At 42.3% G+C, this 27,717-nt stretch overlaps 1 protein-coding gene across 11 annotated transcripts in view; it reads left to right on the top strand.

Moving 5' to 3' along the window:
* Positions 1-27,383, top strand: part of KLHL3 (kelch like family member 3) — a 382,736-nt gene extending 355,353 nt beyond the window's left edge. For 10 of the 11 annotated variants that reach the window (XM_077138539.1, XM_077138537.1, XM_077138538.1 and 7 more), the window contains 5 exons: positions 130-231; positions 3,161-3,289; positions 8,313-8,453; positions 10,514-10,657; positions 22,774-27,383. In XM_077138539.1, the coding sequence (XP_076994654.1) occupies positions 130-231; positions 3,161-3,289; positions 8,313-8,453; positions 10,514-10,657; positions 22,774-22,802 (545 nt within the window). In that variant the 3' untranslated portion in view covers positions 22,803-27,383. Of the gene's footprint in view, positions 1-129; positions 3,290-8,312; positions 8,454-10,513; positions 10,658-22,773 lie in introns of those variants that run through there. The other variant, XM_077138543.1, reaches the window with a different exon arrangement.
* Positions 27,384-27,717: the final 334 nt, after the last annotated feature.

Here is a 27,717-nt window from a genome sequence, read left to right as displayed (position 1 = left end):
TGCCACAGGCCATATGGTGAGGAAGCAGTGGCACTGAGAGGTCTGGACGTTTCCCCATCCTCAAAGCTACTTAGTGCAGAGGGTTGAGGCCCGGTGCCATGGAATGCTCATGAGTCTCTTGTCTCCCAGGGTTAGCATCGGTGGAAGCCTACAGCTACAAGACCAACGAGTGGTTCTTTGTGGCCCCGATGAACACGCGGCGGAGCAGTGTGGGTGTGGGCGTTGTGGAGGGTAAGGAGGCAGAGGCAGCAGGGGGCAGTGGCTACTCCCTACTCTGGCCCGTGGGCCTCGTTCTCTGTCAGCATCATACCTCACACTTCCCTCCCCCCAGCTCTGTTCCTCAGGTCACTGCACTGTTAGGCCCTGCTATCCTGATTTAGCCAATGAGGAACGTTGAGACTCGGGGGAAGTGACTGGCCCAAAGCCCCACAGCCACGTGGCCAAGCTGGGCTGGGGGATGTAGGGGAAAAGCCAGCCTACCACTGTGGCCACTTGTTGGTAGCCCTGTTAAAGGTTTGGGAGGGGAGAGGAGTGGGGAATCCAGAGTCAATATATAACCCAGGAGTTCAATCCAGTGGGGGTGGATTTGATTGCATTTAATTGATTTTGTTCTCATGTTCATATGTTGAAGATTAACAGAACCCTGATTGAGTCGGGCAGTCCTTTCCAGGTCTGAATACTATCTCTGCAGGGCAGGTCAGTGGTAGGAAAAGTGGGTGGGGGGAGGCAGGGAGGACATGACAGGATCGGGGTCTGGTTAGACAATGCACCCTTTGCTTTATAAAGAGCTTTCATGCCCATTTTCTCATTGACTGTTTCCAAAACTCTTTTGAAGGAGATAGGCAGGACTTAGTGTTCCTCATCATCCAGATGGAAACTGAGTTGCAGAGGGGTTAAGTGATATACTCCAGGTTACACTATTAGAAAATAGAACAGTCGGTCCTATGTAGCTGGAATATCTGTGCTTTCACACATGTACACTAGCATTCCCTCTCTCTTATTTTTGCATGCGCAGGCACTAGGAATCGAACCTGGGTCTCTGGCATGGCAGGCAAGAACTCTGCTTGCTGAGCCACCATGGCTTGCCCCAGCATTCTCTCTTATACACACACACACACGCTTGTCAAGAACTATAATGTGCAGTGAGTTAGATGTTAATAGATTATTTTCTCTCATGGCATTTCTTGGTCTGTACTGATATTATGTAGTTTAAATTTCATTTAAAGGCATATTATTCTAACATATTAAGCAAGTCATCTTAGTAAGAGTAAGGATTTTGTCCTCCCAAGATAAATGGTTTCTCGCCATCTCATCCTCGTGATGGAACAGAAATTGATTTGTCTGCCAAATGTAAGTGCTTTGTCTAGCCACCTTCCTTTTCCCTCCCTTGTTCCTTGGCCAGAAGTATCAAACAATAGACTAGGGGTTAAAAATAGCACCCCCTGTTAATAAAGTTAAGGAGAAATCTTGAGTGGGTATTTTTTCAGCTGCCCCCACACCCGATGGGTGGGGGTAAAGGAGATGCCTGAATGGTCGTAATTTAAAATACTCCCCTTGAGCAGGGCTTTTGTGAGCACGTTCTGTCTGTGGGAGAAGGGCTGCTTTGTAGTCAGCCCCAGACTGAAATCTGTTTCCCTTGCCCCTTGTGAATTTGAAGCTCTCCTGAATGGCAGCAGACAGCCCAGTTTATAGCTATGGCTGCAATGTGGAGGCAGGAACTTGCTTAGACTGGGCATTACCATGGCCTTGTGGATGTAGCTTTCCACCATGCCTGACCCGCTTCCTTCTTATCATCTCCCTACCAGGACCATATAGTCTGAATGACACTAAAAAAATTGAAGGAATGTACTGGTTGCCTGGAAGAATCCCTCCTTAGCAAAAGGGACAGTGAGGATTGGAGTCTAGGCAGAAGTTCACCCACAGAGAGAAGACTGTGTGGTACAGAGAATAACGTGCTTAAGATGACCCGGGGTTGCCCCAGGAGCTTCTCCTCTCTCCCACACCCCGGGCCTCCCTTCCTGAGTGGCTTAGGCTTTGATGAGTAGTAGGCAGATTGGTGAGTAGACTGTTGTACCCAGAGTGGCCCATACCCTGGAGAAGCTGCTGAGTGAGTGATTTTGGTTTTTGTTTTCCTTGACTTAGGTGAAGCAGAACTTGGGGGTGGGCTGGGGGTAGGAAAAATGTGTCCTATCTTCAAGGGGTCAGTTGAGAGGACTCTGGGGCAGAAAACAAAACCAGGCTCATTGATGTTGGAAGGAGAAATAATTTTGTATTTGATACAGCTGTAGTCCTGATGGTAGAGCATAATTTTGAACCTGAGGATCCCTTTCTGACTTAAAATAATTGCAGTTTCTCACATACTATAGTTGTACTCTTGGAAAAAAAGCACATAGTGACAAAAAAAAATTCTATGAATTAAATAATCCAATTAAAAGAGTTTTTGTTTGGTGGCATTTATTTAGCCTACAGCTAGTGTTTAAGGAGCGCCTGGATTTGCAGACCCATGTGAAGTTCAAAATGTTTGAATTTCTGCTCTGGGATGGCTTAAGTTTCCTGCTCCCCCACTCCCAGGCGGAAAGGATATTCAAAAAATAGGTGATGGTGCTTCAGGGCTCTTATGCATGGTTCAGAGATAACAAGGGAACCTGCAGATACAGCCCAGCCGCCCCAGCCCAGGCTATACACAAAACACCCCCATCCGCACTCCACCTGCTGGAGTGAGGGAAGGCGGAAATGTCTGTTGAGATGGGATTTGGATTCTTTTTAAAATATTTTCTCTGTCTGCTATTAGGAGCCTTTAGCCAGAAAGTCTGTTTGCCTGTCTGTATAGCTGGGTCCTTATAGCTTTCCGTCTCTCCAGTGCCATGTTCTAGAGAAGACTTAATGTAGTTCGCCAGCAAGAATATATCGAGCCTCGTGGTGCTAGGCCATAGCTTCATGCTAAGTATTTGGGGAACTTTTTAAGAAAGAGGCTCAATGCTGCTCCTAAGGAGCTCATGGCATAAGAGAGAGGAAAAGGCAGAAATGTGAAGGCTGCTTAGCCTGGCTGGGGAATGGGGTGGTGCACCCCTCCCAAGGAAAGTGGCCCCAAACTCTCATGGAGGTAAGGGGGCCTCGGGCTTGATCCTGACATCCCCATCAGCCACTTTCTTTGTTCCAGGGAAGCTGTATGCAGTCGGGGGCTATGACGGGGCCTCTCGCCAGTGCCTGAGCACCGTGGAGCAGTACAACCCGGCGGCCAACGAGTGGACCTACGTGGCGGACATGAGCACCCGCCGCAGTGGCGCAGGTAGGGCAGAGGCCTCAGGGTTCAGGCGGTCTCTTTTGCTCACAGGTGGGTCTCGACACCAATAACAACATTGTACTTTATTTTCCCTCCCTTTCTTTCCTTTTAATATGTACAATGCCATCAGTACCTTTGCATTTAGACAACGAACACTTATGAGTGCTCATATCAAGAAAATGATGAGACAGTATTTTCTGTATCACCATACCTTCATTTCCATGGTGTTATCCTCATCTTGAAAGGGAAGGCTTACTAGGTGCCGGCACTGTCCTCATAAACCACTTTATGTGTTCCAACGTGTATTAAATCCTCACCACGGTCCTAAAAGGACTGAACAGCTTTAAGAAGTGAATCTATCAGGGATTGAGCAACTTACCCAAGGTCGTATAATTAGTAGCTGGCAGAGTCAGGGTTCCAGCTCAGGTCTGTCTCACTCCAAGGCTAGCTTTTGTCAGCCACCAAATTATTACAGACTCACTTCTAAGAAGTAATAGGACAAACAATGATGCTCTCATGCTTCAGTTGACCAAGTGAAGACTTGCCAGTCTGTATCGTCTTTCTCGGAGGCTGAAAGCCATGCTATTAGTGTTAATATTTGTAGATAAGCTTAAGTCCTCCCCTGTTCCCCCTTTCAGCCCCCTTCCTCACATGGGAAGAGAATGACTCCCCAAACGATTTTCCACTTCCAGCTTTTGTGGGAAGACCAGGAGCTGTGTGGTCCTTCAAAATTTTTCAGAAAATGAAACAACAGTTCTTTCTTCCCTGCTTGTCTTCCCCTCATCATCTTAGCCGCCCACAGAAAGGATTCTGAGAGGGCAGGCTGACCTCTTGCTCAGCATTCCTTAAAATGTGTACTGTTACAATGTTTAAGAAGCTCTGTGTGCTCACTGCTTAGAAAAGAAAATCAGTCTGATTTCATTTAAGAAGGCTTTCTATTTGGCCTGCTGTTTCAGGGAGCTTGTCTCTGCTGATCCTGACAAGTTGGCCTAGAACATGGAACAGATGCCTGGAAGTCAGGAGGCCTGGGTTTTAGTCCTGGGTCTGCTCGAACTTGTCGTGTGACCTTGGGCAAGTCACATCCCATTTCTGGCCCCCCAACATGTGAAATGAGCAGGCTGCACTACATGTTCTCTAAGAACCAGTTCAATGCAAAACCCCATGAAACTCTTCCCTTACTAAAACTCCTTCAGTTATTTCAGTTCATAAAGTCTTGGCAGTTTTCTTTGTGCTTCTTAGAATCCTCTCTCATGACTTGGTGTGAGAGCAAGTGTTCACAGCCCAAGGATGTAGGAACAGACCTTCAGGAGTGGAGAGCACATGTGGAGATGTATGGCTGCTTCTAGGAACTCCTCCAGCAGAGCGAATATGTGGTGGGGGTGGGGCACCCAGTGCAATGCCGCGAGCACAGACTTTCTTTGAAAATGCGGGCTCATCCCTGTGGATGGAGCAGCCTTCTCTCTGCCAGACTACTTCGGGGGTCTCTGCTGGGTGATCACTTGACCCAGTTCCTGTCTCTCACTTGGGCTGAAGCTCCTGGACAGTGACAGCTCTGCTGCCTGTGTCCCTGGGAGGCACAGTAACCTCAGTTTAGGGGATGGTCTACTTCCAGAGGTGGGCTCGTTCCGTTCCTCAGGTTACTGTCAGAGCCCTGGCCTCAGGCTCATAGGGGTAGCCTTTCATTAGTGCTCCCCTATCCTAGAATTTGGAGAAATCTTGCCTCTGGAGTTGGAAACCCACATACTTGTCCTGGAGGGTGGGGAAGGGGTGGGCGTGGGGGGTGGTTGGTGGCTTAGGACCCAGAGACCAGAGATCCTGGCCCTCTGATGCTCCTTGAATTTCTGGATATCTCTGTAGCTCTAGGTCTAGGAAACTGGGTGAATGTTATGGATGAGACTACAAAAGGGCAGTTGCCAGGGGTAGTTGTGCCCTCACTGCTCAGATGGCTGCTAGCTTCCTCGGCAGGGTGTGGCCACCACCAGCAGATGGTTATGGGGAAAAAGAGGCCATCTCAGGGTCTGCAGGTGTGCTGATTCCTGCTGAGCTTGGAAGAAGGGAAGCTTTGGGACACAGCAGTTTATAAAGCCAAGTATAGCTATTGTTGGTACAAGATTGCCATCTGCTGGGAGCTCAGGGAAATTGCTAGGAATCACTAGCCACTAGTATAATTGCTAGAAGGGATTTTGCGTATTTTGTGCATTCAAACAAACTGTTGAGAACCTCCTATCATCAGAGACAGGGAAACAGAAGTGAACAAAACAAACACAGTCCTTGTTCATCTACATGACATTTATGTTCTAGAAATATGTTTCTTGGGTCTGAAACCTGCCTGTACATTCAGTCATTTATGTGCTCTTTCCGATTCCTGACCAGTATCTGGGAGGGAGGCCCTGGAATCTTTCTTTTCAAAAAGCTCCCAGCTGATCGAGATGCAGCCTGTCCATGGAGTGGAGTGGTCCATGGTCCATAGGACTACTGATATAGTCCAATTCCTTTACAAATGGGCCCAGCAAGGGGATGGGCCACCCAGCAGGCTAGTTAAACAGGTCAGAACCCAGGTGGCTTAGCTTGCAGATCCGCTGCTCTTTCTAGGGTCCCATGCTGCCCTCCTTCTTTGTGGCTTTTATTTCCATGACTTGCATGAGAGAATTTTATAGGATTGCCTTAAAACTTATAAATGATGCAACTCTAGCCCTCAGCTCAGGCCAAGCAACATTGTGAGTAACCTAATGTCCACTCTGCCATCTAGGAGGAGACAAGGGGGCAGAAAGAACAGCTTCTGCTTAAAAGGTGAGCGGGGAGATCACCATAACAGGGAGATATCAGCAGATCTCTGAATGGTTGTGCTCAGTTTTTAACTCTTTTATTTAATGCTTTTTTTTAATTGTGAAAAATATATATATATGTACAAAAGAGCAATAAATTTCCAAGTACATTTTAACAAGTAATTATACAACAGATTTTCAAGTTTGGTATGGGTTATAGTTCCACTATTTTTCGTTTTTTCTTGAAGCTGCTCCAAGACACTGGAGACCAAAAGAGATATCAATATATTGATTCAGCAGTCGTATTCATTTGTTAAATCCTGTCTTCTCTATTATACTCTGTCTTCTCTTTTTTTTCTTTTTGTGAAAAATACTGTATGTACAAAAAAGCAATAAATTTCAAAGTACATTGCAATAGTTAGTTGCAGAACAGATTTCAGAGTTAGGTATGGGTTACAATTCTACAATTTAAGGTTTTTATTTCTAGCTGCTCTAAGGTACTGGAGACTAAAAGAAATGTTAATGTACTGATTCAGTAATCATACTTATTTGTTAAACCTGACCTTCACTGTTTAACTCCACCATCACCCTTGATCTTTTTCTCACTCTTTAAGGGTATTTGGGCTATGTCCATTCTAACTTTTTCACGTTGAAAGGGGCTGTCTATAACATGGGGTGGGGGATGGAACTAGTTGATGTTCTGAAAAGGCTGGTTCCTCTGCATTTCAGGACTTATCTGGTCCAGGGACCCATCAGGAGAATGTAGGTTTCTGGAAAGTTACCCTGGTGTATGGAACCTTTTTAGAATCTTATATAATGCCCTAGGTATTCTTTAGGATTGGCAGGAATTGTTTTGCTTGAGATTTGGCAAGTTATGATAGGTAGCAGTGTCTAACTGAAGCTTGTATAAGAGTGACCTCCAGAGTAGCATCTCAACTCTATTTAAACTCTTTTAGCCACTGATACCTTATTTGTTATACTTCTTTTCCTCCTTTTGGTCAGGATGGCATTGTTGGTCCCATGATGACATGGCCAGACTCATCCCTAGAGGTCATGTCTCACGTAATGGAGAGGGCAGTGGTTTCACTTGCAGAGTTGGGCTTAAAGAGAGAGAGAGAGGCCACATCTGAGCAACAACAGAGGTCCTCTGGAGGTGCCTCTTAGGCATACCTATAGGTAGGCTAAGCTTTTGTGCTATGTACATGGGCTTTACAAGAGCCAGCCTCAAGATCAAGGGCTTGGCCTATAGATTTGGGCGTCCCTAATGTTTGACACAGTATCGGGATTCCCTGATGGTAAGGTTTAATAGTTCCGTATTCTTTCTCTCATCCCTGAAGAGACTTTGCTAATTCTTTTTGATTATCTGCTTAATATATGCTGGGATGTATCCAGGCATTACATTAAACTATACAGGATTAAAGGCCTTCATTCTTGTTCTGGGCTCCCTGTATTTGGATTGTTTAAATGAGCTATCCAGACAGGTTGAGTTAGATTATGTGCTATTGAAAATTTAGGTTCCAGACAAAATAAACCTTTCTACCTCTGGTCTCAAACAGTAGGTGAAGTTCTAAACTATAGGCAATGTCTTCCTTACCCCTGTATTCTGACCTGATCAACTTTGTTCTTATCTCTAAATACCAAGTTACACATCTATAAAACAGCCCCTGAAAACCCAGCAACAACAGTAACAATTCCAGACTAAATGTGACTGCTGTAAGAGCTTACAGTCTATGCCCCAGTTTTCTTATAAGTATTTTCTAGATGATTATTTTCTAAATGAGAGTATATATTTTCTCCTTTGAGTTTTTAACTCTTTTTACTCAACAGATTTAAGGTTGAGTAAAAAAGATGATGTACATTGTCAGAAAACTAGGCAATATAGAGAGGCCAAAAGGAAAGCAAATGCAATCCTACCCAGAAATAACCACTTTGAATATTTTAGTAGACTTCTCTCAGCCTGTTTTTTTTTTTGGTCTTTTTTCCTCCTCTCCACCCTGTCATACACACTCTTGTATGTTTAGGTTAATTTAAACAAAAAATGGGGTCATATTTACTTTACGTTTGACCGTTTTGCAGTGGCTAGTCTTTTGAGGCAGGCAGATGTTATCATATTTATTTTATGGATGAGGACACTAAGGTCCAGGGAGACAAAAACTAGTCCCAGTTCCCACCTCTGGGAGGGCTGGCCGGGCCTGCATGCCAGGGCTCCTGGTTTCTGGTTCCTATACCAGCCTGAGGCTAGGACACTGTGCTCTGCCTTTCAGGGGTTGGGGTGCTGAGCGGACAGTTGTATGCCACAGGAGGACACGACGGGCCCTTGGTGAGGAAGAGTGTCGAGGTTTATGATCCTGGAACAAACACCTGGAAGCAGGTGGCAGACATGAACATGTGCCGGCGCAATGCAGGTAACGACGGCCCTCCCCTGCTCCCCTTCTGGGGTTGTTGGATGTTTTCTCCCTGCAAATGCTATCTCTAAGATAGAGGAAGAGGGGAGAGGCTCCCAGGGCCTGGGGCTGGGCTTGTACCTGGGACAGTGTGTGTCCATTTGGGCTAGAGGACAGGAGAGCTTGGGACCCAAAAATATAGCCCCAGGGTCCTCTTCTGAGATGTTGGGGGCCCTTTCTCTCCCATTGAAGGATGATTACTTTTACCTCATACAGATGAGCCCAGACTGCTGGTTGTCATCTGTGCCCTGTGCATAGTAGTGTCTTTGTTGGTAGCTGAGCTCAGAGCGTGCAGATGTGGGACAGACAATGGCCTGGCTCTTGATCTCCTTTGCCAGTGCCTGGCTATGCCAACTGCTCACTCCCCACCTGAAACCAGTCTTCCTCCTTTCAGGGACACCTGGACCCGGGTTGATTCTCCATATTCTCTTCTTTGTCCTTGATCTACCTCCTTTCTTTCCCTTCCCCTTTTCCTTCTTGTAGGAATGAGTCACTGTAGAGTGCCTAGATTTTTATTTCTTGGAGCCTGACACCCATATTAAGCTATTTCCTTTTAGAACTTAGGCCTATGGGTCAAGTCCTGTTTTGTTGTATCTTCCTTTATCCCTCTTTCAGGCAGATTTATTTCTTTAATACTCATAATATCTATTTGCTCAATCCATTTGTAGCTCGCTTGTTAGAAGTTAGAAACAGAGGGGATTTTATTAAATTTATTCATTGCCTAAGCCTGCTGTGAAATAACTTGGTATTTGGCCTTAAGCCACATAAGCAAGGAATTAGAGCCCTCAAGACAACTCGTCTCTCTAGAGGCTGAGCATTAAGTTTAGATGTAAATGTGTGTGTATACAACCATATGAAGATATTTCTATTTTTTATAGCAAACATGAAATTACTCTATAATATTGTTTTATCACCTCCTTTTTAAACATGTTACAATATTTCATGAATTTCTTTACAACACTAAATGTATTTACATGTCATTTTAAATAGTTATATCATAAATAACTAATCTACTATTGGACACTAAGGCTATTTTTTTCCTCTTTCCTGTACTGTAAGTAATGCTTTGTTTGTTATAAGTGGCTCTTTTTTTTTATATATAGGCAGGCACTGGGAATTGAACCCGGGTCTCTGGCATGGTAGGCAAGAACTCTGCTTACTGAGCCGCTGTGACCCGCCCTGTAAATGGCTCTTATAGATGAATCTATGCACATATTTTAAATTATTTATTTAGGGTAAAAGCCCAGTAAGCCCATTTTTGAGTAGGAGGGTGCAGATGTGCATAAATGCATAAATGCTTTGGGCATCATCCAGAGAGGTGGTCCACGTCATTCTCTCACCAATGTTTGATACTATCGATTTTTCCACATTTTCACTAGCACTAATTGCTATTTATTTTTTTAGCATCAGCAATCCTTAATATAATTTTGAAAAAAAATACACAATGTGTCCTTTTCAAGTCTGGGTGAGCACCAGTTACATTTTCCTACTGTTTAGTCCCTGCTGCATAAGACCTGGCCCACAAACCAGTTTGTTCTGAGATTCGGGTGGCTCAACTCTGGGAGCTGTGTATGAATTTTGACTCTAGTCATGTCAGGGGATCACAGTCATAACCATCAGCATCACAACGTGCAGAGCTAACATAGGGCTTCTTGGGGAAAGCTTAGGAAGCAGTGCAGCTCAGTTGGGCATGGGAGGTGTGTGTGCACCATCAGCAGTGCCTGTGATGCTCTCTGTAATTAGGGGGTTGGGGGCAGGGAAAGTCTTTGGGGGCATGGAATAAAGGAAGCTCTCTGTCAGAGAAGTGACTTTGTTAGAAAGGGGAATCCTCTGGTGCCTAGTGGCTGCAGTTAGTGTGTTCTTCCATTGAGCAAACTCAGTCCTGCAGAGCCAATTCTCTGTTAGTTTCCATGAAGAGAAGGGGAAGAGCCTCTAGAGCTGTCCAGGTTTGTCTCTCATGCAATCCCATCCCTCAGCACCCCTGCTGTAATGTTTCCTTGTTGCTTCTGTTTGATTCTCAGGGGTCTGTGCAGTGAATGGGCTTCTGTATGTGGTTGGAGGGGATGATGGATCCTGCAACTTGGCTTCAGTGGAATACTACAATCCTGTCACCGATAAATGGACGCTGCTGCCAACCAATATGAGCACAGGGCGGAGCTATGCAGGTCAGTGTGTTCTGCTTTCCCAGCTCCTCTGCACTCTTTCCATCTCCAGGGGGCTTCTGACTCACTGGGCATGGCAGGGGGGTAAGTGAGCATTTCCTTTACGGGTGGTAGATAATTGTGTGGCCATCATGCCTTCATTCTGTGCCCATGGCAGATACTGATTATTAGCACTTGTTTCCCCAGCGAACCTTAAATGCAGCCTCAGAATTCTTAAAAGTGTTGCAGGGAGTCACTTCCAGTTGTCTGTGATTTTAGAATTCCATTGCCATTCCTGGTTTGTGTTGTACCTAGTTCCATAGGTCAGAATAAGATGCAGTTCTTATTTTCCAGAAACTTACTGAAAAAAGAAGACTTGCCTAGACAAAATGCTTAGGGAAAAATGCAAGAGGATGTACACCCAAGTTTTAAATGTTACACAGTCTACATGCTGCAGGGCAGGACCGGGAGGTGAGGACTGACAGAATCAAGGAACCCTTCTTGGAGATGGTTCTTGCTTTAACCTTGAGGGTGGTCACAATCCCACAAAGAACTGCCCTTTACAGGTGCTCATTCTGTGCCACAGGCAATGTGTTAGGTATGGTGTATACGTTCTCTTACGATTTTTCATCATCTCTTCAGGTTGAATAGGACTGTATCCTTCCATTTTACAGATGGTAGAACTGAGGTTGAGAGAGTGTAAGTGACTTGTCCAAGGCCACATGATTAATTCAAACCCAGGTCTGACTCCAAATTCCATGCCTTTTGTACTAACCTCGTACTAAACCATGTGACAGAGTATTCCAGGCAAGAGGCCTCTTCTTGGGGAATGTGAGATGGGTTGGTGAGGTGAAAGAGGGCTGGGATCAGAGTTGGTGCTGCTGAGCTTGGAGACTATAATACAGCCTAGCTCTTTATATCTGATTTGCTAGAAACTGAAACTAGAGTTAGCATTTATTTATTGAGCACATACCTTATGCTGAGCATTGTCCTGAGATTTTAAAAACATCATTTCATTTAATCCACATCACAACTTCAGTAGTGTCCTTCTTGTTCCTGTTTTGTCTCGTTTGGATTGCAGCACGAAGGGAAATCAGTGCCCTGCAGTCCAGAAGGGGTTTGTATCACATTCTTTCAACACAAAGGCTTCAATTGCAGTGAAATTATTTTACTTCTTTTCCTCCTGTAGGGTTTTTCTCATCCTGTCACAGGCTAAATATAAAAGATTTTAGAGACATTTTGGTCCTAGGGTGATTCTATTGTCATGGTTAATCATTAAAGGCAGCACCGTCATTTTCTTTTTGAAGTGGTAGTTGGGAGAGCAGGCATTTTCTAGGACTAGGCAGTGAGGCAAGTGAGGGATCCCCCCCTTGCCTCCGTGAGTACCTCAGTGAGAGGGGAAGGGTTAGGTATGCCTGGTTAGAATTTTGGATATGTTGACTATTTTGTGTCCTTTTCTTCATCTTCTTGCCACCCTTAGAAGTAGGTGGGAAGGAGAAAAGCAAATATGCAATTTTGTCTTTGTACCAGTTGACAGAGTGATTCTATCTTTTAGAATTTAAGGAAACGCCCTGAAATGCAAAGATTTATGGACACCGTCATTTACTGGAACTTTATAATGCCAAAAACGTAAGAACTACTTAGTGTCCAACATGAGAAAAATAATTAAATAGACTGTAGAATAGTTGTACAGTGGCACTGTTCTTTTTTTCCTTAAATTTTTATTTTGGAATACTTTCAAATGCACAGGACAGTTGCAAAATAACTAACATACCCCCCACTCCCAATACCCAGATCTTCCAATTTTAACATTTTGCTACATTTACTGTATCTATCTGCCAGCTACCTACTATCTGTCTCTCTGTCCATCTGTCCATCTGTCCATCCATCATCTCATCTTGTCTGTCTATCTATCTGTCTCTCTTCTAAACATTCAAGAGCAGATTACATGTACCATGATCCTTGAACATGTAATACTTCCCTGTACAGTTCCTAAGAAGAAGGATATTCACTTATATAATCAAATTCAAGAAACTTAACATTGATATAAAGCTTACAGACTATATCCCATTTTTCATATGTCCCAACAATGTCTTTTGAAGCCTTTCTCCCCCATTCTTAGATCCATTTAGTTCTCATGTATTTACATATAATTATCTCTTCAGTTGCTTTTTTAAAATTTAATTATTTAAATTGTGGAAACATCAGCATAAACTTTCCCATTTCAAACACTCCCAAGCTTATTAATAGGATTAATCACATTAACAATTTTGTACTACTCTCACCACTATCCATTACCAGAACTTTCCATCAGTGTAAACAGAAAACCTACAGTGTATCATGCATTAACTCCCCATTCCCTCATCCTCATCCCTGGTAACCTGTGTTTTCCATCTCTATAGAACATATTGTAGCTATTTGCATATTATAGGTATTTCATACAAGTAGAATCATATATAGTCTTTCTCTTTGTGATATCTTCAAGATTCATCCATGTTGTAGCATGTATCAGACCTTCATTCCTTTTTAAGGCTGAGTAATATTCCATTGGGTAAATGCCACATTTTGTTCATGCATTCGCTTGCTGATTGTTATTTGGGTTGTTTCTCCCTTTTTGTCCTTCATTTCTTACTTTACTGCCTAGTTTATATTTCATTGATCTTTTGTAGTTAATTATTGAGAATCCCTTCTCATTTCTTTCTATGCAGATTTTTCTAATGTTTTCTTTGTGGTTACCCTGGACTTAAATTTAATATCCTAAATCTGTAACAATCTTGTTTGGTTTGATGTCAACTTAATTTTGATAGTGCACATAAACTATGATCCTATACCTCTCTCTTCCTCTCCTTTTATGTTGTTCTTGTCACAAATTGTATATTTATACATTAACTCCAAAACCATTGATTTATCATTACTTTTTTATGATTTGGTTTCTTCACTTTTTTATTATTTTTGATGCAATTTTATTGAAATATATTCACATACCATATAACAATCCAAAGTGTATAAGCAGTGGTTCATAGTATCATTATATAGTTGTACATTTATTGCCACAATAAATTTGTGAACATTTTCATTACTCCAAAAAAAACACCAAAACCAAAAATAAAAAGAAAATCCAAAACATCCCATGCCCCTCTGCATCCCCCAATATTTATTTATTTTTTGTCTTTATTTTCTTATTATCTTTCTATACACTGGATAAAGGGAGTTTCTGTCACAAGATTTTCATAATCTCATGGTCACACTGTGAAAGCTGTATAGTTTTATAATCATCTTCAAGAATCAAGGCTACTGGAATACGGTTCAATAGTTGCAGGTATTTCCTTCTAGTTATACAAATATACTAAAAACTAAAAAGGGATATCTATATAATGCATAAGAATAACCTCCAGAATGACCTCTTGACTCTATTTGAAATCTCTCAGCCACTGAAACTTTATTTTGTTTCATTTCTCTTCCCTCTTTTGGTCAAGAAGGCTTTCTCAATCCCATGATGCCAGGTCCAGGTTCATCCCCAGGAGTCATGTCCCATGTTGCCAGGAAGATTTACACTCTGGGGAGTCATGTCCTGCATAGGGGGGAAGACAGTGCATTCACCTGCTGAGTTGGCTTAGATAGAGAGGCTATACCTGAACAACAAAAGAAGTTCTCTGGAGGTGACACTTAGGTATAATTGTAAGTACGCTTACTTCTCCTTTGCAGGAATAAGTTTCATAAGGGTAAGCCCTAAGTTCGAGGGCTTGGCCTTTTAAATTGGTAGTCCCCAATACTTGCAAAAATATCAGGAATTCCTCAGGTGGGGAGATTTAATATTTCCACATTTTTCCCAGTCCCTCAAGGGGACTTTGCAAATACTTTTTTATTTTCTGCCCACATTACTCTCAGATGTATCAGGACATCACACTAACCTGTACAAACCAACAAGATCTCACTCCCTAGTCAAGGTTCCATGTAATTATGGGGTTCAGATAAACTGTCCATACAAGTTAAATTAGATAGTATGCTATAGAAAATATAGATTTTGCATAAAATAAGAATCTCTTCCTTTGGTCTCACACAGAAGTTGAAGTTTGAAAACAGTCAATATCATCCTTTGCCCTTTAATCTGATTTTACCTTAGTCCTAACTAGATGAGCTTCATTCATATCTCTAATTGAAGTTTGATCTCTTTTTCAGTTTTTGAAGCAGTTGCTGCATGTGGCAATGCTGACTTTCACAGCTGCAGAATTCTAGTTCTGAGTCTCAGATGTCAAACAGATATCTTCCCGGGAACGACCAGGTTACATACAAAGAGCTCAGCATCTCAAAATTTAGAAATAGCAATTATGATTCAGGAATAGATGTAACTGCGGTAGGAGCTTACAAAATCTAGGAGCCTTTAATAGTAAGCCTTCTCCTGATAACCTGTACTCTCTAATTCAATTCTCAGAGTTTGCACATTATAGTTAGTCCATATCAGTGAGGCATTATAGTATTTGTCTTTTCATTTCTGGCTTATTTCACTCAACATACTGTCCTCAAGGTTCATTCACCTAGTTCCATGCCTCACAACTTCATTTCTTCTTGCAGCTGCTCAATATTCTGTTGTATGTATACCCCACAATTTGCCCTTCCATTCATCAGTTGATGTGCCCTTAGGGCTCCTCCATCCATTGTAAATTGTAAATTCTGCCACTGTAAACCAGTGTGCAAATGTCCATTTGTGTCCTTGCTTTCAGTTCTTCCAAGTATATACCTAATAGCAGAGTGGCTGGATCATATGGCAACCCTATGTGCAGCCTCCTATGGAACCACGACACTGCCTGCCAGATGGTCTGCACCGTTCTACTTCCCTACCAACAGTGAATAGGAACATCTCTCTCTCCACATCTTCTCTAGTGCTTATATCTTTTGGTTTCTTTTTTAAACAATTTTATTCACACACTATATGAGCCATCCTAAGTGTACAATCAGTGGCTCCCAATATAATTACATAGTTATGTCTTCACAGCCACAATCTATATGAAGACATTTCTCTTCTGCAAACAGAGAAGAAGAGGAGAAAACAAAGAATAAAAAATTAAAGGAGAAACAATAGCAACACCTCCAAGAATCCCATACTCCTCCCTTATATCCCCATCAGATTGCCATTTAGCTTTGGTATATCTGTTTCATTTAATGGAAGCATATTACAATGTTACAGTTAACCATAGACCCTAATTTACATTAATTGTATTTTTCCATATACCATCCCATTTTCAACACCTTGCAATGGTGATATTCATTTGTCTTCCCTCATGTAAAAACATTCTTACATTTGTGTGTATAATCACCTCATTGTCCACTGTAAATTTTGTTAAGTCTTTATCTTCTGTCTTTCTTTCTGGAGTCATACGTGCCCCAGCCTTCATCTTTTAACCATACTCACACTCAGCTTTGTTCAGCTGCTTACAGTATTGTGCTACCATCAGATAGTATTGTGTTATCTATTTCTGGATATTTATAGTTATTCCTATTGAACATAGCATTAAATGCCCAATTTCTACCTTCTTTCTATCTGCTGATAATCTGTGTTCTCAACTTTAACTCTTAAAGTTCTCTCATTAATGTTAACTCATGTTAGTGGGACCACACTATTCATCCTTTTATTTCTAGCTAATTTCACTCAGCATAATGTCCTCAAGGTTCATCCATGTTGTTGCATGCATCATGGTTTTATTCTGTACCCTTACTGATAGTCTTCATTTCTACATTCTTCTCCAAACCTCTTTCCTACCTGTAGTGTTCCCTTTAGTATTTCTTTACAGCAGGTCTCTTTTCACAAACTCTCTCTGTTTGTCTGAAAATATTGTAAACTCTACCTTGTTTTTGAAGGACAGTTTTACTGGGTATAGAATTCTTGGTTGGCAGTTTTTCTCTTTCAGTGACTTAACTATATCACAACACTGCCTTCTTGACTCCATGGTTTCTGCTGAGGAATATGCACCACATAGTCTTATCAAACTTCCCTTGTATGTGATGGATCACTTTTCTCTTGCTGCTTTCACAATTCTCTCTTTGTCTTGACATTTGACAATCTGATTATTAAATGTCTTGGAGCAGGTCGATTCGGATCTATTCTGTTTAGGTTATGCTGCGCTTCTTGGATCTGTAATTTTATGTCTTTCATAAGAGATGGGAAATTTTCAATGATTATTTCCTCCATTATTCTTTCTGCCCCCTTTCCCTTCTCTTTTCCATCTGGAATACCCATAACACATATATTTGTGCACTTCACGATGTCATTCAGTTCCCTGAGACCCTACTCATATTTTTTCTTTTTTTTCCCTATCTGTTCTTTTGTGTGTAGGATTTCAGATGTCCTGTTCTCTAATTCACTAATCCATTCTTCTGCCTCTTCGTATCTGCTGTTATAAGTCTTCTTCTTTTTTTTTTTTCCTTTTTCTTTGGCATGGGCAGTCTCCGGGAGTTGAACCTGGGTCCCTGGCATGGCTCCATTGTGCTTTTCATCTTTACTTTGTGCCTTTCATTCCCATAAGTTCTATCATTTATTTTTTTCAAGCTCTTCTTTATGGTCGCTCAATGTCTTCTTTATGTCCTTCATCTCTTTTACCATATCTTCCTTCAACTTATGGTTTGCATGTTTGTGTGAACATATTTAATTAATTGTTTCAACTCTTGTGTCTCATTTGTCTCTTTGACTGGGGCCATATCTTTGTTTTTCCTAATATGACTCATTTTTGCTAGTGTCTGTACATCTGATTTCCTTGATTAGTTCATTCTGGGGGTCATTTTCAATCTTTTACCTAGGATTTTCTTGTTGGTTGGCTTTGTTCTCTGTCTATTCTTTTGTGTTCAGTTCAACTTATTCTAGCCTCCAGCATAACTCTGTTTGCTAGATCAGATTTTTTGGCTCTTGTTTTTCTGTTTGTTTTTTTTTCCTGCTTATCTGGAACATTTTTTGAGGAGAGTCTCCCCAGATATGATCAACCCTAATTACGTTTTCCCAAACCACACAGGCCCAGGGCTCAGGAGTATAATTAGTATCAAGTTTTCCTGTGGAAAAACCAAACACATTATTAGACTTTCCTGTGAAGCCTCTTAACTCTGTGCTTTGCCTGTCCTGCTCAGCAGCTTAAGCTGTTTCTGTTTTCTAGCCGCTGGTATCTGAATTCTCTGAATGAGGACCACCAGTTGAGCTGCTCCTCCTTTTTTGTTGGGGATGATATGCCCTTTAGGGGATTATTTCCTTCACTTGGCTAGTTACTTTGTCTCTCAGACTTATCTTAACTGTGCCCCTACCTTGGTCAGTGCTGACTAGTGAAAATGCCTGGGACTTTTTCTTTCTTTAAAATATTTTTATTATGAACAATGAGCAGACATACAAACATTTTTAACATACAAACATTCTTGACTGTTGACAGGGTTACAATCAATGGCTCACAATATCATCACATAGTTGTGTATTCATCACCCTGATCATTTTTTGGTTTTAGTATTTTTATTATGGACAATGAACCAACCTACCAACATTTTTGACATACAATTATTCTTGACATACAAAAATCCGTGACATGGTTATAATCAGTGGCTCATGATATCATCACATAGTTGTATATTCATCACCATGATCAACTTTTTGAACATTTGCATCTCTCCAGCAAAAGAAAGAAAAAACTCATACATGCCATACCCTTACCACTCCCTTTCATTGACCACTAGTATTTCAATCTACTCAATTTATTTTAACCTTTGTTCCCCCTATTATTTATTTAATTTTTTATCCATATTTTTTACTCATCTGTCCATACTGTAGATAAAAGGAACATCAGACACAAGGTTTTCATGATCTCACAGTCACGCTGCAAGAGCTATGTATTATACAATCGTCTTCAAGAAACATGGCCGCTGGAACACAGCTTTACAGTTTCAGGCACTTCCCTCTAGCCACTCTAGTACACCATAAACTAAAAATGGGATATCTATATAATGCGTAAGAATAACCTCCAGGATAACCTCTCGACTCTGTTTGAAATCTCTCAGCTGCTGACACTTTTATTTTGTCTCATTTCTCTCTTTCCCCTTCTGGTTGAGAAGGTTTTCTCATCCCTTGATACTGAGTCCCAACTCATTCTAGGATTTCTGTCCCATGTTGCCAGGGAAGTTTACACCCCAGGAGTCAAGTCCCATGTAGAGAGGGGGAGGGCAGTGAGTTTGCATGCTGTGTTGGTTGAGAGAGAGATAGGCCATGTCTGAGCAACAAAAGGTTCTCTGGGGTTGACTCTTAGGCCTAATTTTAAGTGGGCTTAGCCTATCCTTTGCAAGGATAGGTTTCATGGGCACAAACCCCGAGATTGAGGGCTCAGCCTATTGGCTCTGGTTGTCCCCACTGCTTTCAAGAATCAGGAATTCTCCAAATGGGGAAGTTGAATTTTCCCCTTTTCTCCCCATTCCCCCAAGGGAACTTTGAGCTCCTTAGCTGTGTATATTCATGTCTTTTGTTAAATTTGGGAACTTTTCAGCTATTCTTTCTTCAAGTATTCTCTCTGGCCCTTTCTCTCTTTCTTCTCCTCTGGGACTCCCACAATATGTAGATTTGGTGGTGCCCCATTGGTTTCTTAGTCTCTGCTCACTGTTCTTCATTCTTTTTTCTTTCTATTGGTTTCTTAGTCTCTGCTCACTGTTCTTCATTCTTTTTTCTTCCTGCTTCTCAGACTGAATGATTTCAATCATCTTATTTTCATGCTCACTGATTCTTCTGCTAGCTCCAATGTGTTGCTGAACCCCTCAAGGGAATTTTTTTTATTCGTTATTGTGGTCTTTAGCTCTGTTCCTTTCCATGACTTTGCTCTCTTTACTGAAGTTCTTTTTGTGTTCATTTTTTATTTTCCTGATGTCATTTAATTATTTGTCCATGTTTTCTTTCATCTCTTTGAGCATATTTAGGGCCATTAAAAAAAATCTCTGCCTGTTATATCCCAGGTAGTACTCCTTGTTGATGGTTTTCTTTGTGTGGGCCATGCCTTCCAGTTTCTTCATGTGTTTTTTAGCTTTTTGTTGAAACCTGAGTATTTTTATTTTTATTTTTATTTTTTTTGGGTGCATGATCCAGGAATTGAACCCGGTCTCTCACATGAAAGGCAGGCATTCTAACCACTGAACCACCCATGCACTCTTTTTTTTTTTTTGCCTGAGCAGGCCCTGGGAATCGAACCCAGGTCTCTGCGTGGCAGGTGAGAACTCTGCCTGGTGAGCCACCATGGTTTTCCTATTTTGATATTTTAATGTGTTATCTCAGGAATTTAAACTCTGAGGTATCTGTTCCTTAAGTTTGTATCCAGCTAGTGTTCTGACTAGAGGTTCCTTGAATATCATGAGCCAACAACAACAACAAAAAGGCAAATAGGAAACAGCTTTTCTGGTCTTTTCAGATTGGCCTGTGTGATGCTCTCCTTCAGAGCTTAGCTGTTCTAATAATGAGTTTAGAGAATAGCCAAAGACAAAAGCATAGGGGACTTCCTGGCCTTTTCTGTGCATATGTCTTGCCCTGAACATTCATGTGGTCCTAGTAATTTCCCTGTTTTACAAAGATATGGATACCTTCATTCCCGTAGGAAGCAAGTGTTTCCTCTTGGTTGCAGGTACACCTGGCTTTCCTTTGCCCCGGGAAGCTGTGATTTGACTGTTTTCCTGCAGCATTCTGTAGGAGAGCTCTGTGAACTGCCTCTACACATGGGGCAGCAAGCCTATGATGTGTGTCCTGGTTTAGTCTTTCCGGCTGCTCCAACACAGATTGACACAGACGTGTGCCCCCTAGCGTGTGAACAAAGGTTACTCTGCTCTTTCTGGAACTGGGACCACAGACCTTCACTGGGAACACAGCTTGGCTCCCCAGCAAGCTGGTGAAAGAATGGAAGAGAGGCCAGAAAGGGCACCACAAGGAGGTTTTACTACCATTTTTAAGTTACTTTTTTCTTGACTCAGCAGTTATCCTGTTATTGAAACCCTTTAGCTGTTTTCCTGGCTTTCAGGAAGGGGTTTCTGCCAATACTAGCTGGTTGTTCAAGGCTTCTGTGAAAGGGAAGGGGATCCCTTGGTGGAAGTATTTTTAATATCAGGAGAAAATGATTGCAATAGACTGTTAAATCAAAAAAGAAGAAGCAAAATTATATGTATTGTGTAAGTCAGTCATGTAGTCCTCTATCCTGGGGAGGATTTTATTACTTGAGGATATGGATATTGGAGTCTGATGTAATTTTACATTCTAACTCTGCCACTGGTCCTTGGACTTTGGGCAAGACATTCAATCTAACTGAAGCTTTGTTTTCTCGTCTGTGAAATGGAAATGAAATAATGCCAGGCCTTTTAGGGCTGTTGTGAGAATGAAATGTAATAATATGCGTAAAGTGCTTAGCACAGTGTCTACTTGACACATAGAAAACAGTCAGTTAATGATCATGATCGTTATTAGAAGGCAGGAAACTTATCAAAAAGTTAATGGTAGTTCTCTTTGTCTGAAGGAACTAAATTTTTTTCTTTATATCTTATACTTTCCAAATTCTCTTTAATAAAAATGTATCACTTTTATCATGAAAAAGTAAAGTTTATATATAAATAAAAAAGCAACACCGAAGCCTTCTTTAAAAAAATAATACATTGTGAAAGAAAGGGGCACAAAGATGCTGTCAAGGTCAGGTGGTACATCTGATTTGAGGACTCAGGTTTTGCCCACCTCTTTTAAGCTTCTATATTTGCACCTTTATCCAGGAATTAACAAGAAATAAATATCTCCTCAGAGTCTCTGCAGTGACATATCCTGGGGTTTCTTTTAGCAGTGTTCTCTGTTTTGTCTTCAACCAGACATTTTGTAGTGTTGGGAATATGTTAAAATAAGGCCTCAGGGTGGGCCACGGTGGTTCAGCAGGCAGAGTTCTCACCTGCCATGTTGGAGACCCAAGTTTGATTCCTGGAGCCTGCCCGTACTAAAAAATAAGTAAATAAAAAAAATAATAAGTCTCCAGTCACCACCATATCTGTAAACACCCTGTACAATAGGATTTTGTTCATCTGTAAGCAACAAAAAACTTGACAGATACCTCCTTACCTAAGAAAGAAAATTTGTTTCAGACAGAAAGAAGCCCAGGGCTAGTTTGGGGGGTTAGGACTGCCATTAAAGAGCCAGCCTTTTCCTCTTCTTTCTGTTCTTTCATCTTTACCAATAGCTGCTGTTGCCTCTTGGGACCTGCATGAGTATTCTGGGCAGGAATAAGGACAATGCCAAAGTCGCAGCAGTAGCAGACTTGCATTTACAATCTCACTGGCTGGGACTGGGTTACTTGACCATTCCTAGCTTCAGGGGAGTCTGGAAAACTGAGCCTGTAATTTGCTAGTCTCTATAGTAAAGCACACAAGTAGAAAGGATGTTGACTGAATCAACCTAGAGTATCTGCCACATAGCCTCAGCCCATTACAGTGAGATTTTAGGGCCATAGATGGGATTTTCAAAGTTAGGTGCTGAGTTTCGTTCAACTTGACTAAAGCAGTAACACATGGATAATTTATTGAAGTATGGAATTTAGGCTAGAAGTGTCCTTCAGTGAGCTGACATGAAATAGTATGGGAACTGAGGCCAAGAGAGGTAAGTTGACTTGCAGGCTGAATGGTGGCAGAGCTGGGATTGGAATTTGGTTCTTACTCTTATGAAGCCAGTTTACTGTTTTTTCTAGTTCATTCTAGATATGGCTCAAAAACAGATATGGCTCACTTATCACTTCTTTTAAATTGGAACAGATTTAGAACTGGTTGTGGCCTCTGGGCTTCCAGCACAACCTGAGTGTTGTTCAGCCTAGTATTGGGGTTGGGGATGGGAGTGGTCCTAATGCTAGTTGAGTCTGTGTGATGGTTCAAGATGAGGCCACCTGCCTATGGTGTTCAAGGAGCTGTGTTCATGGGTTCAGATATCTTGCTGGGACTTGGCTGTTAGGGTGGAAAACAGTCGGCTGTGGCAGCCTGAGTCCATAGGCCCTTCAACATCTGGGTAGAAATTGTGTCCATTTCTCTTGGCTGTGACTTAAAATGCCTTGGATTTATTAACTCATTGGGATTCTGAATAACTCTGGAGAAGCCAAGATGATAACTTTCTTCCTCTTTTATATTAGGTGTTGCTGTGATTCACAAGCCCTTGTGACCCAAACTCCCACTGCCAGGAGGTGGAGGAAGGGAGGGGGTGCCACTGTGACTCAGAACAGCGGGGACCAAGATGACTGGATTCAGCTCGTTGGGAGAGTCTGGGGTGGTGCAAGAACCACCTCTTCTGACTTGGCAGGTGGCGCCGCAGCGTGGCCACCCACCCGTGACTCATCTGTTCCCCTCAGGTGCTTTGGCCTCTGCCCTGATCAGTGGGATTCCTGACAGCCCTGGGCAGCACCTTTGCGCGTTTCTGTGTTTCTAAGGGGACAAAAGAGAACCTAGAACATGCATGTGTGTAGAACATGATGTTTCACTAAGTTGAGGGGTGAAGGTTTGTGATAGTCTACTGGATTTCCTAACTACTGATGCTTTCACTATGCTAAAATATCAAATCACAGAAACCTCTCTTCTGGATTTGGCCTGTGGGGACCTTGAACTCCTAAAGCTGCTGTCTTCTGGGGGTCCTGTTGGAAAGGTAGGAAGGTCCAGAAATAACTGGGCAGAGGGCCAATGTCCTGCCCACACCCACATACGTTACTTGACTACTGTACATACATTACTCTGCAGATGAGCTGAGAAATTCTCAAAATGGCACCGTATGCTATGTGCTAGAAGTAGTGGTAGGGTTCCCAGCACTCCCCAGTTGGGCTCTCTTCCTTGTGCTCTCTTCTAGGAAACAGATGAGAATTGCTCATTCTCCATATGTAGGCCACTGGACATCAGTGTCAGGGTTCCAGGTTTGGGAGGTATTTTAGCTCTTCAGGTGGAAAAACTAGCCCTTCAGAGAAGCCCTGGGTAATACACTGGAGAAAAATAATATTAAAACAAACAAAACAAAACAAAAACAAAGTGGTAGGAAGCCAGTCCCTGCTCATAATGATCTCAGAGGGGAACCCTACTTCTGGGTTTGTCCAAGACAGAAGAGACCCCATTTATGCTTGTAATCCAGGTTTAATTATACATAGCACCACATTTTACCCTCAGAAGTGTTCGGGTTTGGAGGATAAGTAAAAGGTCACCCTACCTCCAAATCCAAAGATACTTCTGTCATGTGTGATTCAGATGGACATGGATGAATTAAAAGGAACAGACTGACTAGGGCTGTCCCTTGGCACTTTGTGACAATGATCAATCCTGTCCAATATCTTTGTCTTCCTTATCTTGTTCTTTCTTCTCCTGTTCTGGAGCCTGTATGTTCAGCCTTATCCTCAGGATTCCCCCCTCTCCTCCTTGCTTTCCATGTCAGGGAGTGGTGGGTCCTGGGTGTTTGGTCTCTCCCAAGTGTACATGCATTTTGAAAGAGGAACTTGATGAGTGCTTTGCTAATTCACAATTGAAAATGGTTGAGGATAGAATTTCCATCACCTTTTGCAAAAGAGAACTTTAAAGCTGTGCTGTCCCTAAGTAGCAAGTTGATTATGCTGGATTTCCGGCATCTGGAAGGGGGAGGTCTTCTTGTATGGAGAACAGTCGCAAATCCTGAAGAATGGGATCTAATTCTCCCTAATGTCTCCTTCAGGGAGACCAGGAGCTTTTGTAAACCTTGATGTTGGACTTCTGATACACTGGGCTACTTTCAAGCAGCTATTGCAGGAGGATGGCAAGCCCTCTCCCCCATTTAGAAATGTAGGAGCCCTACCCCAACCCCCGGCCCCAGCCAGTTGGTCGATTCATGTATTTACTGTATATTTATTGTGCACTGAACACACAGTTCTCCTGAGAAGGAAGCTGTACTCCTTTTGATGTTGAGCGGATGTTACTTGAGGGTGACACTTGGAGAGCCCCGAGGGAGTCTTGGAAATTTTTTAGCAGTCTTGAGAAAAGTTTCAAATATCCAGCTTTGAAGGACCAGGAAGAAATTTCTCCAAAGGAATCAAGGCACACCTTTAATTGGGTGCTTTGATGTCACCTGGCAGAGAGGATAACTGTGGATTCAGACTTTGCCTGGTTCTGGCTTGGATGTGATGGAATGATTTCTTTGTCCTACCGGTTCTTCTTTCCTCTCTGAGGAAAGTTTGGGACTTTGTTTTGGTATATGTATGGTAAAGATGTGGTTGGAGGTTGGGATCTGATACATGCTATTCATACAAGCTCCTGATTTTAGATACAAAGTGAACCCACTCATCCCTTCCCCCACCACCTAGAAGCTGGAGGTTCACGTTTATGGCAGAGATGGTGGAGGAGGGGGCTGGAGATTATGTTATGTGTCATCCTCTCAAAAAGGGTCCCTCCCCTGAAAGCCAGCCAGCATGTTTTCTGCCTTGGATTTTTGCTATTGGTTCCACCTCCTGTTTCCCTTCCCAGAAGCACTGTCCCTGCTGGTCATGGCCATGTTCATTTCATCTCACATGTCCTATCCTCTGGGGACTAGAACACTGGTACGTCATCACCAAAAAAACAATCGGCTCCAGCTGCCCACAGATGCCATCCAAAACTGCTGTCTCTTTATCACTAGGTACGATTCCCTCTCCACAGGGGGGCACAGCAGACTTATTTTCAAGCCTTTGCTGGTCACCATGTGGGTGAGATGCCTCCTCCCTCCATCTAGGGTGGCCACAACTACTTGTGAATGCAGTTTTGCTAGTGGTGTATCTGAAAGTCTGATTGCAGTGATGAACTGGAATTAAGGTCCAAGGCAGCTTGGATACCACTTGGAGACTGATTTGGAAAAGCTATAAGCCAGCCTGAATTCCAGAGTAATTTCTCATCAGTACCCAATGGCATCTCTCATTTAAAAAGTTGCAGTATTATGCAAATGAAAGTGACCTCATTTTCTGCTATGCAATAAGAATACTCAATTCTATTTCATGACAAACCAGTTGCAATATCCCCTAAGATGCTTTCTGAGCTGTCTTACTTTGATATTTGTTGTGTAATGTTTTTGTAAATTTCTGAGCCAGAGCCTTTCAAAGATTGCCTTTTTATAAAATCAAAGCTATACTTTTCAGGCTAAAATTTTAATGTAGATATTTTTATAAGATAATTTTTCAGGATAGTTGAATTGCTTTTTATTGTCCTTGTTGATGAAATGTTATGTTCTGTATTTCACTGACTCTCAAACATAGTTTATGCCTATAGCTATTTTCCCTTTATGTCTCACCCCCCCCCCCCCAAAAAAAACCTATTTTTCAATAATTCCAGGTCTTTGGCTTGGAGTCTTCTTTCTTATTCCATATTTAAAGGAGACTACTGAATTTAAAAACACGATCAACTGGTGGCTCTGGAATTCCTCGGGACTAATGTTAAGCTTGAATCAGCGCTTGCCCACCTTTATTGCCTGTCTATTTGTTTCTGAGTCTGCTGTCTGTAGGGGGAAGGCAGGCCTGTCCAGTCTCCTGGCAGCTCTCACTACCTGCCTCTGAGTCTGGCTAAACATGGTATGGAAAAGCTCCAGAGAAAGGCTTGCCCTTGAGGGCACAGGCCAGAAGTTTCCTAGTTTCAGCACACTTTCCTTATTCTCTTCTACCCCATTGTTCTTGTGAAACTTCCAGCAGCTTAAGGCCTTAGCTACTGGATGTTGTCCCTTTTGGATATGTCTTATCTCTGAACTTTAAAAGAGGGGTCAGTCCTTGTGATCCCATTATGAATGTGTTAAGTGTGTGCTTTGCAGATGCTCACACTAAATTTACAGCTTACTTGCCTCTTGAGCTTTGTCTACACTCCAGGCTCTATTTTGTATGTTTATCTGCCATTGGGCTTGTATATTTTGCGTGCATGTGTTTGTCTGTCTTTGGTCCTTATTTTTATTATTGTTGGGACAAGTGCCATTTCGAATTGCCTCCATGCTCCCCATTTGCACCTTGGATCAAGCTGGGAGATTGAGCAAACTCGCATTCCAGTTAGCTGGAGTGTTTAATGCTCTGCTTGCCTGGAAAAAGCAAGGAGGTTGGAATGTCTTTTTTTTTCTCTCTCTAAGTGTTTGCACTATTTGGAGTCCTAAGCCTCTCTCGTGTTTAACTGTTCTGTATCTACTGACCAAGCAGGGGAGCTGGCAGATCGTCTGACCTTTGGGAATAGAAGAGGCTTTTTCTATAGTGGGTAATCACAACTCATAACCCCTGTGCAATCTTTGTTGTGGGACTCAGTGATTCATGGATACGGCAACAGCCAGGGCAGAAACACACAGTTCTGTGGCATTCGCAGAAACAAATTATCATAGTGCTGCCTTTGGTTATGAGATTGTAAATTCTTTTTCCCCCTTTCAGTGGCAATAAAGGACCCTTGTTGGATTTCTTGTTTTATTTGTATAGTTTTAATTTGTATATGATGTGTAAAATACTTTCTTTGAAGGAAAACTCAAGACACTGACTGTGTATTTCTGTGTGGATGCTCTGTCCCTGGGATTGCCCAGCAGTGGCTGGACTCGATTGCTGCTGGTCAGAGTAGCATGTCGCACAGGAGAGATGTCTGCCGCCTGAGTACTGGGGACCATCACACAAGTGAAAGAACACTTGTCACAGGTTTGATCAGTTACAGTGAGAGCTGAAGAAATATTTCTTCAAATACATTATTTTAACAAGATTCATGTTCTAGTTTCCCACACTTGATGTTATTTTAATTTTAATAAAAGCCAAACTGTGTGAACCTTTCTCATTGTTTCATTTCCTTAGACCAGCTTTTCTACTATGTCTTGGACATGAAAAGGATAGACTTTTCCTGTAGAGCCTTCAGAATTTTAAATGTTCCTCTGACATCTGCTGAAGAGGGCCTGGGTTCCTTTGGTCTCTGCCACTCGAGCCCAGCACAGTGCCAGACGCACAAGGACCTCCTCGAGACCCAGTGCTCCAGGAGGTGGGACTGGGAGTCCGCAGTGCCAGGTTACCATGACTTGCCCCTCGTGGTCAGGGTGGATGTGCCAGTCTCAGGCATGGCAAGGCAGAGGCAGGGATTCAGTTGTAAATGAACAGTGGTTT

The sequence above is a fragment of the Tamandua tetradactyla genome, chromosome 20, assembly GCF_023851605.1.
Source record: "Tamandua tetradactyla isolate mTamTet1 chromosome 20, mTamTet1.pri, whole genome shotgun sequence".
Classification (NCBI taxonomy): domain Eukaryota; kingdom Metazoa; phylum Chordata; class Mammalia; order Pilosa; family Myrmecophagidae; genus Tamandua; species Tamandua tetradactyla.
This window is presented reverse-complemented; position numbering and strand designations above follow the sequence as displayed.